Raw genomic sequence first — 16,682 nt, 5'->3', positions numbered from 1 at the left:
AGAGAGCAGAATGAAGAGGCATGAAGACTCTTTCCCAGGGACCAGAACTGGGCTGTAATCAAAGAACTGGAGCAGATGCTTCATGGGGATAAACACTCAGATCAAAGCATGCAGGGTGCCTCCTGCAGCCCAGCAGCCTTGCCCGAACACATGTGCCAACCAAGACCATGCCAGTGTTATCACTGTGTGCTGGGTGTGTGTGCACAAGCAGGTAAGAAGTCACCAGGACCTGAATTCAAATTATCAGCCAATGCCATAATAGGAAAAGATTTCAGGGGCAATGAGAGAGGCCAAGTATGTTTTGAATTCTGGAAAAATGTAAATAATTTGTGGGTAGAAGGCAAAGATCTGTTTTAAAGATTGTTGTAAAGTCAGTGTCACTCTTATCAAGATATGAATTGTAACTGTCCTCCTCTTGATTCAAAGCTGGTCTTAGTGATGTGCTAAGGAATGTGGTAGGAGATGTGCTTTGGGACTTCTGAGGGGAGATGAAGGAGCCTTCCAACTTCAGCCTGAGTCTCTAGTATAGTTGCTCTGGAAGGAGTCAGTAAGTCTGACTCCTCTGAGACTGCCATACTGTGAGGAAGTTCAAGCTGGCCACAAAGACAAGACTGAATGCCTGCTCATGTCCCCAGACATTACTGTCCTTCCAGCTGAGGCCAGACGCATTGTGTAGTAGACCACACTGCCTCAGACACACTGTGATGCAGCCAATCCACATTGTCTGTCAGTTTTCCTGATTCACAAAATTGTAATAGATGAGATTTCCTGGGTAAGCCAGTAGGTTTTGTAGAAGTTTGAAACATGGAATGTGAAGGTTTCAACTGAAATTTAGATACGAAATAAATTAATAAAGTACATTTTACATCTTATATCTCATAATATAATGGTGAATTTAAATGTTTAGTTAATAAGTTTGACATTTTTTATTCTTTCCCAAACATAAACTCCAGTTTTAGTCCATAAATACAGCCATGATTGGCACACACATCCATTTTTCCTTATCCATGGTTAGTTAAAACATCAGAGGAATTAAATGAATCTTTGAGTTTGAAAACATGACAGGTCTTTTTGGACTACAAAAACAATTGCTATTAATAAAAACTCTGAATAGAATTACTCTCATAAATTTGTATCAGCAAAAAGTACAAATTATGAAAAAGTATTTCTTGTTTTTATTCTTTGCATTTGTTTTTCATTGACCCATTAGCTTCTGAAGTTTGAAAAGCATTTTCTCACTGGTGCTTGTCTTCTTGGACACAATCTGGGGTGACCTTACTGGAGACACAGGGACTAGCCAAGAGCAGGCACCCACCGCCAGATATGGGAGCGGTGCCATCTTGAAAGGACAAACTACCTGAAGGCACCAGGAGACTAATGTCTTATTTGTGATCACAGGTAGCATGAACATAGGAGTTTCCTAACTGTGACCAGGACAAATGTTGACCCAGAAGAATGTGATCAAATTAAGTGGTTCTTTTATTAAGCCTATAAATTTGGGATGATTTTTTGATACAGCAAAGGCTGATTCAAAGGTTGATTAGAAATCAACATATTAGGGAGTGGGATAAAAGTCTCTGAACCTGCCAAATGCAATACATAATTTCAGAACCACATTTACCAGTTTTGAAAAGCACAACAAATGTCAACTGAATGGACTTCAATGTTGTTGAGCTACATGATTTAAACAATGTCTGAAGATGAGTGCAGTGTTTTACACCATAACATAAGTCTGTTGCTTATATGCGAGTATTGTGCTGTGTTTTAGTTGCATTTTATTTAGTTTGGAGCACAAGTATGATGCAGTCTAATTTTTCTATTTTACATATTTTAAATAGTCTGTTAGTATTTTCCTAAAGAAATTGTAACGTGTGTGTGTGGCGGGGGAGGTATTGGTATTGAATCCACATGCCCTCTACCACTGAGCCACACCCCAGCTCCTTTTATTTTATTTTGACACAGGGTCTCACTAAGTTTCCTAGGTTTGGCCTTGAACTTGTGATCCTCAGCCTCCTGAGTCACTATGATTACAGGCATGCATCACCACCTCTGGCAGAATTAATGATTTTTAGGAATGAGTTGCTGACATTAAGTGATAAATGCTTCTTTTTTTTAACCCTTTTGAGGCATGTAATGCATAGAAAATATTGGGGATGACAAGGGAGAGGTGTGTTAAAGCAATGTTTGATGATTGAGGGTTGCAGCTCAGTAATAGAGGGATAGCCTAGCATACACTAGTCCCTGGGTTCCACTCCCAGCACCAAAGAGGGGAAAAAAAGTCCCAAACAGGCCCAATCATAAATAATGTTCCTGTTAAACTGACTTCAGTGTGACAAATGTGATCTCAAAAATAAGCAAATACTTGTTTTAAATTGATTGTGCAAAACAGGAAATATTAGCCAAAAAGTCAAGATGTGTCTGACATCTATATATCATGTGACCCTGGGCAAGTCACTCATCTCTTTGAACCCAACTTTTTTTCCTCTTTCTTATAAAGCAGAAGTATTCTGGCAAACCCTTTTGAACTATCAGGAATAACAGGATAGAGAAATAATCAGTATATCTGCAGATGATCAATTTTTTTCTGGTCTAGGTTTAAGAGACCTCACATACTGGAAACAGAGAAGACTACTGAAGGAATGGGTGTATGTACAGAATCACTGTAAGACTCAGCTCAGTAGTTCATGCTGGGGTAATCCCAGTGATTTGGGAGGCTGAGGCAGAAGAATTACAAGTTTGAGGCCAGCCTCAGCAACTTAGTGAGATCCTGTCTCAAACTAAAAAATCAAGAAGGGCTGAGGATGCAGTTCAGTGGTAAAGCACCATTGGGTTCAATCCCCAGTACTAAAAGACGAGAGAGAAACTGTAAGCATATCCTCTCAGGTGTAACAGGGTATTCCTTCAGACTGGCCTACAACTTCAAGATTGTGCCAATAAGTAAAATTTCCTAGGCCCTTGCCTATCTTAGCTCTCCTCACTTCTCCCTTCTGAAAGTTGGTTCAAACCCTCCAACAACACCAGCTAGCTTCTGAAGAAGGTAAGCAGTGTGGTCCAAAGGTAGGTAATGGGTCAGTAATTGCTTAGTCCATCCAATGCTAGGAACTTCACTTTTCTAGGACACTCTGCCTCTGATCTGAAATGCTGGTGAGAGGGCTCAAGCCAGAAAGAATCTTCTTTCATACAGGGATTCCCGTTCATTGCACGCCCTCCTCCAAACTTTGTAACACCTACTTTATTCCAAAGAAAACGGGCCCATCATTCACTACTCCAGTCTCTCTCATAGAACTCCCTGCCCCTGGAGTATAGACCTTGTGAGATCCTGTCTCAAACTCCATAAACTCAAGCCATGTCTCAGGTTACACTAATCATCCTCCATTTCAAGACAAATTCAAGGTTGAGGATTTTGTTATGCATAGGTATAGGCTACTTTAAAGAGGTTTTCTCAGTTGTACTATTTGTATTATGACAGTTTACATTACGTGTGTGTGTGTGTGTGTGTGTCTGTGTGTGTTCTTAATCAATGGAATGACTTTAATTCTTGTAGACTGTGTTCAAGGTTTTTGCATTTATATGAAATATCCCTAAATTTTGACTATGTTAGGGAATATGGTATTGAACTTTCTACCCAGATGGTGATTAATCTTGATTTGCATAAGAATTCTAGTTAAAATGTACTCTTTAGTGCAGATGAAACAAAACTACTTTTTACAAACAAGTTGGTTTTATTTGATTGGAAAAAGATGATAGAACTAAAAAGATTATGTTTAATATATATATATATATATATATATATATATATATAGAGAGAGAGAGAGAGAGAGAGAGAGAGAGAGACTGGATTGCTTTGCTCTTATATTCTTTGGCCTTAAGAGTCAATCTTTCCAAAAGCTTTCTGATGCTTAAAATTGGTGTAAAGGGGATCTTTTGACACTAATCATTAACTGTAGCTTTCCCTCCAGTATGGGACCAATCATATCAAATAATGGGACAAGGATCCTGCACCGTATAACAAAACCACTTGGCAAATAATCAGAAATATTTTGAGAGGAAATCATGCAGAGATGGGGGAATTACAAGTAGTCACTTGTCAAACTCCACTACAATCAACAGCCAGGAAGTTACAGAAAGGGAGTTTTTACCCATATCAAAACTGAATTCCTTCACCTAGGAAGAGCTGATATTTCAGACTTTGCCTCCTTCAGGAATAAGAATCTAACTCCTGACATTTGAGTCCTTTGATAGGTTGTACACACTGACCACACTATAATCTGCCAGCCAGATGACACAGGGTCCTAATTCCCTCAAGACTGAGGGATGAAATAACAGGGGATTTGAAACACTCCTTTTGAAATTAAAGTAACTTCCTAATAACTGTTTTTCTGTATCCCATACTTCCTCCTGCTGAGATCAGAAGACAAGGAAACCAAGACTGACCTAACATGTACTCTGGTTAATTAAATCTGAATAGATGTGTGTATATAATAATTTAAACATATATAAATATATTATTTATGTATAATTAAATCTGAATATATGTGCATATATTAATATATAACCCACAAAATTACAATTATCTTATATTAGACAAAGGTGCCAAAAACATGCATTGGAGAAAAGATAGCTCTTCAACAAATGGTGCTGGGAAAACTGGAAATCCATATGCAACAAAATAAAATTAAACCCCTATCTCTCACCATGTACAAACTCAATTCAAAGTGCATCAAGGACCTAGGAATTAAACCAAAGACTCTGCATCTAATAGAAGAAAAAGTAGGCCCTAATCTTCATCATGTGGGATTAGGCCCCAACTTCCTTAATAAGACTCCAGTAGCATAAGAATTAAAACCAAGAATCAATAAATAGGATGGAATCAAACGAAAAGGTTTCTTCTCAGCAAAAGAAACAATCTGTGAGGTGAACAGACAGCCTACATCCTGGGAGCAAATTTTTACCCTTCACACATCAGATAGAGCACTAATCTCTAGAGTATATAAAGAACTCAAAAAGCTAAGCACCAAATAAATAAATAAATAACCCAATCAACAAATGGGCCAAGGACCTGAACAGACACTTCTCAGAAGAGGATATACAATCAATAAACAAATATACGAAAAAATGTTCATCATCTCTAGCGATTAGAGAAATGCAAATGAAAACTACTCTAAAATATCATCTCACTCTAGTCAGAATGGCAGCTATTATGAAGACAAACAACAATAGTGCTGGTGAGGATGTGGGGGAAAAGGTACACTCATACATTGCTGGTGGGACTGCAAATTGGTGCAGTCAATATGGAAAGCAGGAGATTCCTTGGAAAACTGAAAATGGAACCACCATTTGACCCAACTATCCCTCTCCTCGGTTTATACTCAAAAGACTTAAAAACAGCATACTACAGGGACACAGCCACATCAATGTTTATAGCAGCACAATTTACAATAGCTAAACTATGGAGCCAACCTAGATGCCCTTCAGTGGCTGAATTGATTAAAAAAATGTGGCATATATACATAATGGAATTTTACTCAGCAATAAGAGAGAATAAAAACATGGCATTTGCAGGTAAATGGATGGAGGTACTAAGGACACTAAATGAGAAACCCAGATTTCAGTGGCCTGCAGCCATTTCTATGCTATCTTGCTCTCAATGTTAAGGTTACAAATAAAGGACACTTTCACTGAGGATTTTCTTAACCTGGGGTACAAATAACAACTTACTGCTGCTGGCTCCTCCAGACATCACATTGGAGACAAGAAACAAGATAAGCAATAGTTTGCTCTAATGACTCCTTGGGGAGGAGGAAGAATGTCTAAATTTATAAATAAAGCCTACTGTGTTGGGAATATGGCCCTCACAAATACAGGTGATGTTACCCTTGGGTGTCATCACCTAAGGAACACTTTGTGTCCATTTATGGCAGAAATATATATACACATTTGTTCCAGGGGTTGAACCTAGGGGCACTTAATCACTGAGCCACATAACTAGCCCTTTATTTATTTATTTTTTTTAATTATTTTGGGACAGGGTCTCACTAAGTTACTGAGTCTGGCTTTGAACTTGCTAACCTCCTGCCTGAGCCTCCCAAGCCACTAGAATTACAGACATGCACCACCATGCCTGTAGGCAGTCATATATTCTTGAGGTGTCTTATTCTTTATATACACCTGATGTACAGATTGATGTGGTACACATGCCCAGGTAAGCGCACTATGCAGGCTGCTTTACCAACACAAGATTGTACAGCAACCTGTATTCTGCCTCATGGAACTGATTTGACATCATTAATCATAGGGTAGCAACAAGTGACCTATTCCTGGAAAGGGTAATGGAAGTTGCACATTATGCCAGTCAGACTGATGGTTGGGTCTGCTCAGAACTCCCTGTGACTACAGCACAAGGACTTCCCTGGGTAGTCCAATCTGCAAATGAAATGGAATGGACTTAAATAAAATAGAATTGGATTAAAACAAGATCTTTTGCCTTAACCCAAATGTCTAAACCAATTAATGCTATATTTTTGAATTTTTTTGTTAGCATTGTTATATATTTTTATTTGTTCTAATTAGTTACACATGAGAGTAGAATGCACTTAAACACATCATATATAAAAGGGGTATAACTTCTTCTTCTGGGTGTACATGATGTAGAATCACACCATTCATGTAATCATATACGTACATAGGGTAATAATGTCTGATTCATTCTATTATGCTTTCTACCCCCATGTCCCCTCCCCTCCCTTCATTCCCCTCTGCCTAATGCAAAGTACCTCTATTTTTCCATAACCCCCCTTGTTGTGAATTAGCATCCACATATCAGAGAATACATTCAGCCTTTGGTTTTTTGGTATTGGCTTATTTCACTTTACATGGCATTCTCCAGCTTCTTCCACTTACCTGCAAATGCTATAATTTCATTCTTCTTTCAGGCTGAATAATATTCCACTGTGTATATGTACCACATTCTCTTTATCCATGCATCTGTTAAAGGGCATCTAGGATGGTTCCATAGTTTGATTATTGTGAATCGAGCTGCTATAAACAATTTTGTGGCTGTGTCACTGTAATATGCTAATTTTAAGTCCTTTGGGTATAAACTGAGGAGTGGAGTAGTTGAGTCAAATGGTGGTTCCATTCCAAGTTTTCTGAGGAATCTCCATATTGTTTTTCATAATGATTGCACCAATTTGCAGTCCTACCAGCAATGTATGAGTGTACCTTTTCCCCACCTCCTCACCAACATTTTTCTTAATTACCTTAACATGCTTGCTAATTAATAAGTTCTTGCTCTTTATACTGCTGTTGTGGAGTATGGATGTGCTTCCAGAGCCCTGTCCTGAGGGCCTTGCAGAACACATGCTATGGTCTGAGATTGTGAGGGACATGAAGAGGCTTCCAAGACACTGAAGGGGTGGAGAGTTGAGTCAAACACTAATCAGTGCCTAGGAAAATTTGTAGTGAGATAAGAATATCTCTAAAAGAAGGTGATGATGAGGGAAATGGAGAGGGGGAGCTGGACACTCCTCTTATTGCCAATCTTTAGGAGAGGATCTAAACAGAGCGATCCTGGTTGTAAAGTAAAGGAATAAAGGAATGCACCCATAAACATCTGCAGACAGTTGTGGGGGTTGATACACAAAATTTTTTTTAAGAAGAGCAAATATATAGGATCCATATGATCATTCCAATGTTGCTGCTCAGCATTTCTGCTCCCTCAGTGCAGGGATTTCTCGTCCAAAATAAACCCAAATCTATAAAAAGACAAACAATCAAAACACACACACACACACATAAGAAACAAAACAAAACCACCTTTGGCATGCTTTGATGAAAGCAATCAAAACTGCAATAAAAGAATGGCTGCACAATGGCACACACCTATAATCATGAGGCAGGTGGATTGCATGTTCAAGTCCAGCCTGAGCAATAAAATATCACCTGAGAAAGCAAAACATGCATCAAACTTCCCTCCCCTGCAATAAGAAAAGCTAACAGCTTTTCCTCACCTCTCCCTCATGGGACCCCCCAAGCATTCCAACACTGGCTTGGTCCTGAGAAGGAAGTTCTAGTCCTCACCCTAGACACACCCCGAATATCTCCCCTCAGAACACAGGGCACTTCACACAGGTCAGAGAAGGTAGGGTTGAGCATCCTCTGTCAGTTGCCAGAGGTGTGCAGGACAATGAGTGCTGTTTGGCCATGGTCATTAGTCCCCTCATCAACAATTCCAGTGAATCTGAAATTCAGTGTTCTGATTATTCCATGCCATCATTTAAAAATTCATACTGAGATAGAGCCCAGCATCTTGTACCTTAATCAGAATGGATAAAGAAGCAAAGTAGATGGCCAACAGACAAAAATCAACTCATTTCCTATACATTAGCACCACATAAAAATAAAGGTATTGTTTCCATCTAAAACATATTAATAAAAATATTTAGTAAAAAAACTTTCAAAATAATATACAGATATGTTTAAAACACAACACTGAAAATTCTAGAACAGAAAAAAATTCAACTTGACCTCGTATTTGGTATAGAGTTCTTGTTTATTTTGCAGTAATAGACATTGAAATATAGGTCCTAATGCATGCTAAGCAAGCACTCTGTGGCTAGGTTATACCCCTAAGCATTTTTTTGTTTGTTTTTTGTTGCTTTTGAGACAGGATTTCAATTGCCCACACTGGCCTCAAATTTGAGATCCTCCTGACTCAGCCTCCTTAGCTGGTATTACAGGCATATAACATCATCTTCATTAAATTAAAAACAACCTTCTTTGCATCAGTGTATTGTGGGGACCAAACCCAGGGGCTTACACATGCTAGGCACACATTCTACCAGTAAGCTACACCCCAGCCCTAAGAAAGGCAGTATGAGGGTCAGATATGTAGCTTAGTGGTGAGAGAGCTTGCTGAGCATAGGCAAAACCCTGAGTTCTATACCCAGCACTGAAAAATAATAATGACAACATCAAATACAGTGGGGGATGTGGAACAGGAACTCAAGTTAATTGATGGTGGAATGTGTAATGGTTCAATTTTGAAACCAGTTTTGAGTTTTTTCCAAAATTAAATTTAACATCCTGATCCAGAAATTACACTCCCTGGTATTCACAAAATGGCTTTGAGGCCAGCCACATAGGTGCATACCTGTATTCCCAGCAGCTCCAGAGACTGAGGCAATAGAATCACAAGTGTGAGGTCATCTTGGGCAACTTAGTGAAACTCTGTCCTAAAATAAAAATAAATGGCTAAGGAGGTAGCTTAGTACTAGAGTGACTCTGGAATCAATCTCCAGTACCATCAAGGGGGAAGAAAATTACTTTGAAAACATACAAATAGGCAGGTGTGGCAGCTCATGCCTGTAATCCCAGAGACTTGGGAGACAGACAGGATTGCAAGTTCCAGGTCAGCCTCAGCAACTTAATGAAAACTTGTCTCATGATAAAAAGGGTTGGGGATGCAGCTCAGTGGTAAAGCACCCCTGGGCTCAATCCCCAGGACAAGAAAAACATGTACAAATAAAAACCAGTCTGCATTCTTATATAGCAGCTCTTTTAAAATGGCCAGCCACTTTAATGAATCAACATGAACTGCAATAGCTGAAGCTGGGGCACATCCATTAATAGACCACTGTTCAGCAAGAGGCAGAAATGAACTCATATAAAAGATTTGAGTGAAGCTTACATGCATATGGCTGAGTCCAAGAAGCCAGAATGAGGAGGCTACACACTGTGTGGAGCCAATTAATGAGATGCTGGAAATGGCAAAACCAGAGAGATGGTAAACAGATTGGTTCTGACAGTGATGTGTCATGGGAAGGGAGTGGGATGAGTAAGGAAACAGAATGATGGAAGGATATACAAAGGGACTGTGTATATTGTTTAATTACTTTATTAAAATGCATCTTTATTAGGTGAAGTATGTGGTATATGGGGTAGTGACTGCACAAACAGGTCCTCACTGAACTGAGCTAAACTTCAGAAAACAGGCAGCTTCCCTACCAGCCCTGAAGCACCTAAACAAAACCCTACTCTAGCTCCCTGACCAAAAGGGCAAAGGCAAGAACTGGAGATATAGCTCAGTGGTAGAGTACTCCCTGAACCTGCATGAGACCTCGGTTCACATCACCAGCAGAGAAAATAATTAATAAATAAATAATAAAATTTTAAAAACCACAAAAGGGTAAAGGTAAACAGAAGCAAGGCAGCACGAGGATGTTTATTCAACAGCAGCTTAGAAGTGATGATGACTTTGTCTTCCAAGGATTTGCATTTCTCCTCATTCTACTGGTCTTCTTTCCCACATTTCTCACCTTTGCATATTGCACCTTGATATAAAAAAGGGCATCATCCTAAATATACTTATATACAACCTTTGCGGGCACAGTTTGGAGATGGAGTCGCACAGGACACTTGTAAAAGTGGGACAGCAGAGTCTCACTGTAGCCCACGAGGAAGTAGAACTTGTGTGCTGGCAGCTGCCTCAGGACCAGGGCACAGATCTCCACCTGGTTGGCCCGGCGCTTCAGGACCAGCTGGTCAGCCAGACAGCCTGGGAAGGTACCCAGCATGAACTTGCGTAGGAAAAAATCCTCCACCGTTCGCTCTGCAGCATGTTCTTCCCCATCCAGATTACCTGAAGAGAAGGCACCACAGCAGTCAGCCATATTGCCCAGGGAGCTGCCAAGAAGTCAGATCTAATATCTAAGAGCTTTGGGCATTCAATCCCACTCCTTGCCACAGTCTATTCCCTTTTCTTCCACTAATGGAATAACACATTAAAAGTAAAAAATACATTATCTTATTAATTCCCAAACCAATTCTGTGAAGCAAGTACTATTATCCTCATTTTACTGGGATTATAGGTATGAGCCACTATGCCTGGCTCCAGTCTTTCTTAACAGCTTTAAAGAAGCACGGGTCATCCTGTGGGCCAGTCAGATGATGCCAATACTTATGAAATTACGGACAGTAGCTTCTCAAGAGCTTGGACCACAGCTTCCATAAATGGGTTCTCAGTATAGGCCCTGGAAGCCCGAAGCCCTTACAGTACATGTTGAATCTGCACACACAAACCCAGGCCTCAAAACAAGAACAGGAACTTAAAAGGGTGGGAGACCAGAACCTGTATTTTATTTAATTATTTTCATTGTGCCGGGAATTAAGCCCAAGAACATATAAGTTTTCTAAAAGGGTGTGGTGACACCTGCCTGTAATTCCAGCAACTCAGGAGGCCCAGGCAGAAGGATCAAAGCCCTCCAGGGCAAGTTAGTAAGACTCTGTCTGGAAACAAAAAATCAAAAGGGCTGGGGATGTAGCTCAGTGGTAGAGCACCCCTGGGTTCAATCGCCAATACTCTAGCTTCATCCAAACATAAGTTGATAACCCTTATATTGAACAAAATACAGTTGACTCTCATTATTTCACAGTAGTTATGTTCCATAATGTCACTGTGAACACTGAGCTAGTGAATTCTGAAACAATGCTTATAGGAGGAGTACACTATTAGATTTGTGCAAGCCTCTGGTCAAAATATTTTCATTAACAGGTTAATACATAAGCTAGTTTCAGGTGCCCTTCTGTTTAAAAATACTTTAATATATATGGTTGATTAACATTTAACTTTCAGCCAAGAGCACTGTAACTTAGGCTTGAACAAAGCTTATCTAACACAACATTTTCTGTGTAAGGCACATCACAGTCTTGTGCTCAGAAGCACTAGACAGTAATTCAGGATCCTTTTAAACAGCAAAATCACAAACAAAAGGCACATTAATTTTTAAAATGTGTTGCTAGACTGTGATAAAGGGCACTTTTTACACTATGAAACTTGTGCTACCTCAATTGCAAAAAAACATAAGGGCATTGCTCTACCTGTGTCCCTAAATAACTTGAAAGTGATAGGGCATTGATTTTGAGGTCACAAATTTTAGTCAGTAGAAGAATACACATAAGTGCCAGGTGTGGTGGTGCCCACCCCTGAAATCCCAGCAGCTAGGGAGGCTGAGACAGGAGGATCTCAGGTTCCAAGCCAGCCTCAGCAACTTAACAGGCTGTAAGTAAGCTAGTGAGACCTTGTCTCAAAATAAAAAATAAAAAGCTCTGTGTATGTGACCCAGTGGTTAAGTGCCCTGGTATGTATGTGTGTGTACGTACATACACACATACACACACACACACACACACACACACACACGAAGGAGAAGGAAAAAGAAGAAAACAAGAATTTACAGAATCTGTGAATAACAAGGATTGACTGTACATACTTGCAAAAAAAAAAAAAATATGTGCTTCAGTGAAAAACTACATTATTTTGGGCATACTCTTCCTGGTTACAGATGCTATGGAGGCTTTACTCCTTTCATTGCCTCTGTTTTACATCTATGTAAATTACAAAAAAAGAAAAAACAAAACTGATAACAATGCAAAATCTTGTCTGAAGACATGCAAATAATTTCTGTTTAGTGGAGGCTCAACCAAGTTCCTGGGCCCATGGAAAAAGTTAGATTTATACTCATCTTCAACTTGATTTCAACAGCCAGATCTGTGTTTGCTTTTTTTGTGTCTCCTCTTAACTGGATTAACAGATTCCTGACACTGGCCTCAATGACCAAGTTAAACTTGTTCCAAGCTCACATGACAGTTGGACTGCGCGCTCCTCCTCCGGGAGAGCTGGGGTCTCCAGCTGAGGTCCCCTCACCTGTGTGCAACGACAGCCATCCCTTTCGGTGGGCGATGTAGTGTGGTGGGTGGGCCTCCTCGTAGGTCACGGGCTTGTCCCCCTTGCCCACGCGGACTCTGGCAGCCCGGTTCTAGGAGCAAAGGGCTCTTACTACGCCGCCCCGCCCCGAGTCCCGCCCACTGAGCCCCGCACCCGTCCGGCTTTTCCGAGGCTCGGCTCTCACCCCGGGCCCGCCACCCACTCCCGGTTCCCGCTATCGTCCAGGTCCCACTCCCACCCGGCCTGGAGCGCTCACCTTGGCGCAGACTGCGGAGGTGTGCAGGGCACGCCAGGCGCCCGGAAGTTCCCTACTCCACGGCACCACCTGTGGGGAAGGGGCGTGAGACCGAAACCAAGATGCCACCCGGACCCTCCAGCCCGTACCGCCCACTCACCCGTGGCCACAGGGCCAGAGCGCACACGGACGCCGCCATCTTGAGCCGAGCAGGGCCCAGGACGTGCCACTGTGCTTCACCGGCAGGGGGGGGACAGCGCGGACGAGACCAAATTGCGCGCGGGGGCGTGCCTTGGGTGGCGGGAGAGGCGGGGCGGCCTCCGCGGAGAGGAGCACTACCTGGCGCCAGGTGCTGGTCTTTCGGGCTCACCCGGGTTACAGCCTCCTGGCCTTGATTGCTGGGTGTTAGATTTCTCATCCGGAAATTTGATGATGCAAACGTGAGCTTTCGCCCTCCAAGAACTCGCGGTAGGGAAGGTGATGGCGTCCTGAAAATGAAGAAAGGGGAAAACCCGCGCCGCCTCGCCCCCCCGCCTCCATCTAGACTTCAGGACGTCCAGGTGCTAGAAATTAAACTGCGCGTTTCTCCAAAAGATCTTGTGAAATAAGCGGGGCGTGGGTGCTGGTGTATAGCTCAATGGTAGAGCACCTGCTTAGCATGTGCAGGCCCTGCATTCAGTCCTCACACCGCAAGAAAACAAAACCTCCAAACTCTGGGCTTTTATCCACAAGGAAGAAACATGTTTTTGGTCAAAACTGTGCCCAGTTCTTGAAGGATGTGTTATGCAGAGGTTTGCCATTCATGATCATCTAATAGTGGCTACCCTAGGGGAGCGACTCTCCCCACCGCCTGCCACCACCTCCCAAGTACTGGGCATTGCACTTTACCACTCAACTACATCCCAGCTTAAAAAAAAAGAAAAAGAAAAAATTTAAAACAGACTCTCACTGAGTTGCTAAGGCTGTCTTCTAACATGCCAACCTCCTGCCTCAGCCTCTTGAGTAGCTGGCATTCCGGGCATGTTCCACTTGCCACCAGTAAGAAGGGAAATTTTTAAGAAGCAAGGAAATGTATGGGGATATCCCAGGGCCTTAATATTCACACCAGAGGGGTGCCAATTTAATTGGTATCCGGTAATTATTTAATGTCAAAGGGGAAAATAGCAACACTTGGTATCTTATTTTAGAACTCACTACAGTAATGGAAAACACGTGGGCTCTTGTATAACAACCTTTGTACAAACTTCAGTATCAGTATCATTATCTATCAAATGGCTTATTTTTTTGCTAGTACTACTTCATAGAGCTATTAGGGTCAAAAGGATATTTAATAAATGATAACTATTTGGGTTGTGTTAGGTTGAATGGTGTGAAGTTGCCAGTATTTGGCTGTTTAGGACCTGCATCTTTCATCCTAATGATGCTTGTACCCTGTCAAGGGAGGGAAGACTAGGTGATCATATATAAAGAGGGAAATGGAAACCAAGGTGGGAAGTGAGTTGCCCACAGTCACACTGGGGCAAAGACAGAAAGTGAGCAAGACTGGAGTCTCTTGGCTGTGGTAAGCCATTCTTATAGACCGTGGCCACCATTAGAAGATGGCGCCGGCTTCCACTGTGGCCTGTGATAAACAACTCCTTTTTTGGAGAGTTGGCGTGCAATCCCTTCCCACCCTATGAGAGAGATCCACGTGGCAGCTTGGGATTGCTATGCGGGAGGCTTTATTAGGCTGTGCTTGGGCGCTCGGCGGGGGGGTCACTAGAAGATGATACTTGAATCAAGGCCTGAATAAACTGCTGAAAGAAGAATCCTGTGTCGTGTTTTCCCTTGCCGGCGAGGGGTCGCGACACTTGGCTTCAGTCCAGTTGATTTCTGTGACCAAAATTCCTCTCTGGGATCTTGATTTTTAAAAACCCTTAATAAAATGAAAGGGTCTTTCATCCTCACCTCCCTAGGAATGTTTTATTCTTCATTTTTCCTACTGCAGCCTGTGTTGTCCTGAATATTGGATAAGAGCACAGACAGATGTGATGTTCTCCACAATCCACAATGCCTTGCAAACATAAGAATTCAGTTTTTCCTAAAGAATCCTTTTTAAATGATAGTCTTTTTTTCTTTTAAAGTTTTCATAAAGTTTGATGGTTTTACAATTTGATAAATTATATAAGTCTGCTCCAATGTGCCAGGGAACATAGGATTTAGCATTTGAACTACCTGGATCCAAATCCTGGATCCACCTCTTGGTTGTGTAATGTGGGTCATGACTGAACCATCCTGAGCCCAGTTTCCCTCATTGTAAAATGGGGACAATAATAGTTGTGAGGTTGGAGTGTAGCTCACTGATAGAGTATATGTTTAATATGTGTAAGACCCTGGGTTGAAACCTGAGCATCACCCCCCCCAAATTTTTTTTGTGTGAAAATTACACAGTAAGATTTCTGGCAGCAGGAACAGCTTAGTGTTTTCTAGTGTTTTAAAGAGTCCCTGATAGCTATTCATCATTTTAGGAAGATAAATCCTGAATGAACTAGAAGGAATAGGGGAAGAACAGATTGTTACACTGAGTCCTGAATCACCACAGGCAAAGGTGACAAAGGCACAAGTACCTAGTGGGCCAAGGTACAGGTGCAGCAGGAGACAGGTTGACCAGATGAGAAGGACAGGAATGCTGTGCTTGGGAGCTCAGGTTTCTCTTCCAGGCAGTAGGCACAGTACAATCAGATTTATTTATTTTTCCTGATTCAAGCCATTTCCCCTTTCCTAAGGTGCCTCCTGGGAATTGTAAACCTATCTAGCAGTACAATGAACATTTCAGGGCAAAAATCCTATGGTTTAAACACACCATAACCTTCCCTTTGTTGATACAATGCTTTGCTGCAAAAAAAAAAAAAAAAAAAAAAAAAAATTCAGCTGGTTCCTTGATTGGGGGAGGGATCACATGAGTTAATTTACATGATTAAAGTAACTTAAAATGACACTTTGTGTACATTAGTATGAACTGTGTTTAAAATCACCAATGAAAACTTTTTAAAAATGTTTCTTGTAGATGGATACATTGCCTTTGGTTGTTGGGTTTTTTTAGTTGTCAATGAATATTTTTATTTATTGGTATGCAGTGCTGAGAATTGAACCCAGTGACTCATACATGCTAGGCAAGCACTTTACCACTGTGCTATGACCCCAGTCCCTTTATTTATTTTTATATGGTGCTGAGGATCAAACCCAGTGCCTCACACCTGATAGGCAAGCAGTCCACTACTGAGCTACAACCCCAGTCCCACCAATGGAAACATTTTAATGGGAACATCTTTTTTTGTAATTTGACACACTGTTTTTCCCATCCATCTTGCTAAGGAGGCAGTATTTCTAGACTTCACAGATCAGAGGAAGGCCCCCAAATCACTTGAGATTACAGAATTAGCTCCTGTTTATAGAGCATATACTTGTGTCTTCTTCCAGGGTTCCATGGTTGGGCAAGGGCTCAAAGATACATTAGGATGGGTGTATGGTTTAGATGTGAGGTGTCCCCCCAAAGCTCATTTGTGAGACAATACAAGAAAACTTACATATGAAATGATTGGGTGATGAGAGTCTTAATCAATTCATTAATTCCCTAATAGGGATTAATTGGATGGTAACTGTAAGTAGGTGGGGTATGGCTGGAGGTGAGTCTTGGGGGTGTGCCTTTGGGGTTTATATTTTGTCTTGAGTGAAGGGAGTCTC

General features: G+C 41.4%; 1 protein-coding gene across 1 annotated transcript; it reads right to left on the bottom strand.

Annotated features, from left to right (window-relative positions):
* Positions 1 to 10,203: 10,203 nt before the first annotated feature.
* On the bottom strand, positions 10,204 to 13,242 carry Mrps24 (mitochondrial ribosomal protein S24). The gene is made up of 4 exons (XM_046437892.2): positions 13,120 to 13,242; positions 12,981 to 13,049; positions 12,704 to 12,815; positions 10,204 to 10,639 (listed from the first exon to the last, which is right to left on the bottom strand). The coding sequence occupies exons 1-4, from the start codon at positions 13,156 to 13,158 to the stop codon at positions 10,356 to 10,358; spliced, it is 504 nt and encodes a 167-aa protein (XP_046293848.1). The 5' UTR covers positions 13,159 to 13,242; the 3' UTR covers positions 10,204 to 10,355.
* Positions 13,243 to 16,682: the final 3,440 nt, after the last annotated feature.

Source organism: Marmota monax, unplaced genomic scaffold, assembly GCF_021218885.2.
Source record: "Marmota monax isolate L192 unplaced genomic scaffold, Marmota_monax_Labrador192_F-V1.1 WCK01_AAM20220418_F8-fsc00109, whole genome shotgun sequence".
NCBI lineage: Eukaryota > Metazoa > Chordata > Mammalia > Rodentia > Sciuridae > Marmota > Marmota monax.
This window is presented reverse-complemented; position numbering and strand designations above follow the sequence as displayed.

Coding starts and splice junctions, on each gene's coding strand:
- Mrps24 (XM_046437892.2), bottom strand. CDS start 13,158: ATGGCGGCGTCCGTGTGCGCTCTGGCCCTGTGGCCACGG. Junction 13,050..13,119: donor CTCTGGCCCTGTGGCCACGG/GTGAGTGGGCGG, acceptor CCTTCCCCACAG/GTGGTGCCGTGGAGTAGGGA. Junction 12,816..12,980: donor CCTCCGCAGTCTGCGCCAAG/GTGAGCGCTCCA, acceptor CTTTGCTCCTAG/AACCGGGCTGCCAGAGTCCG.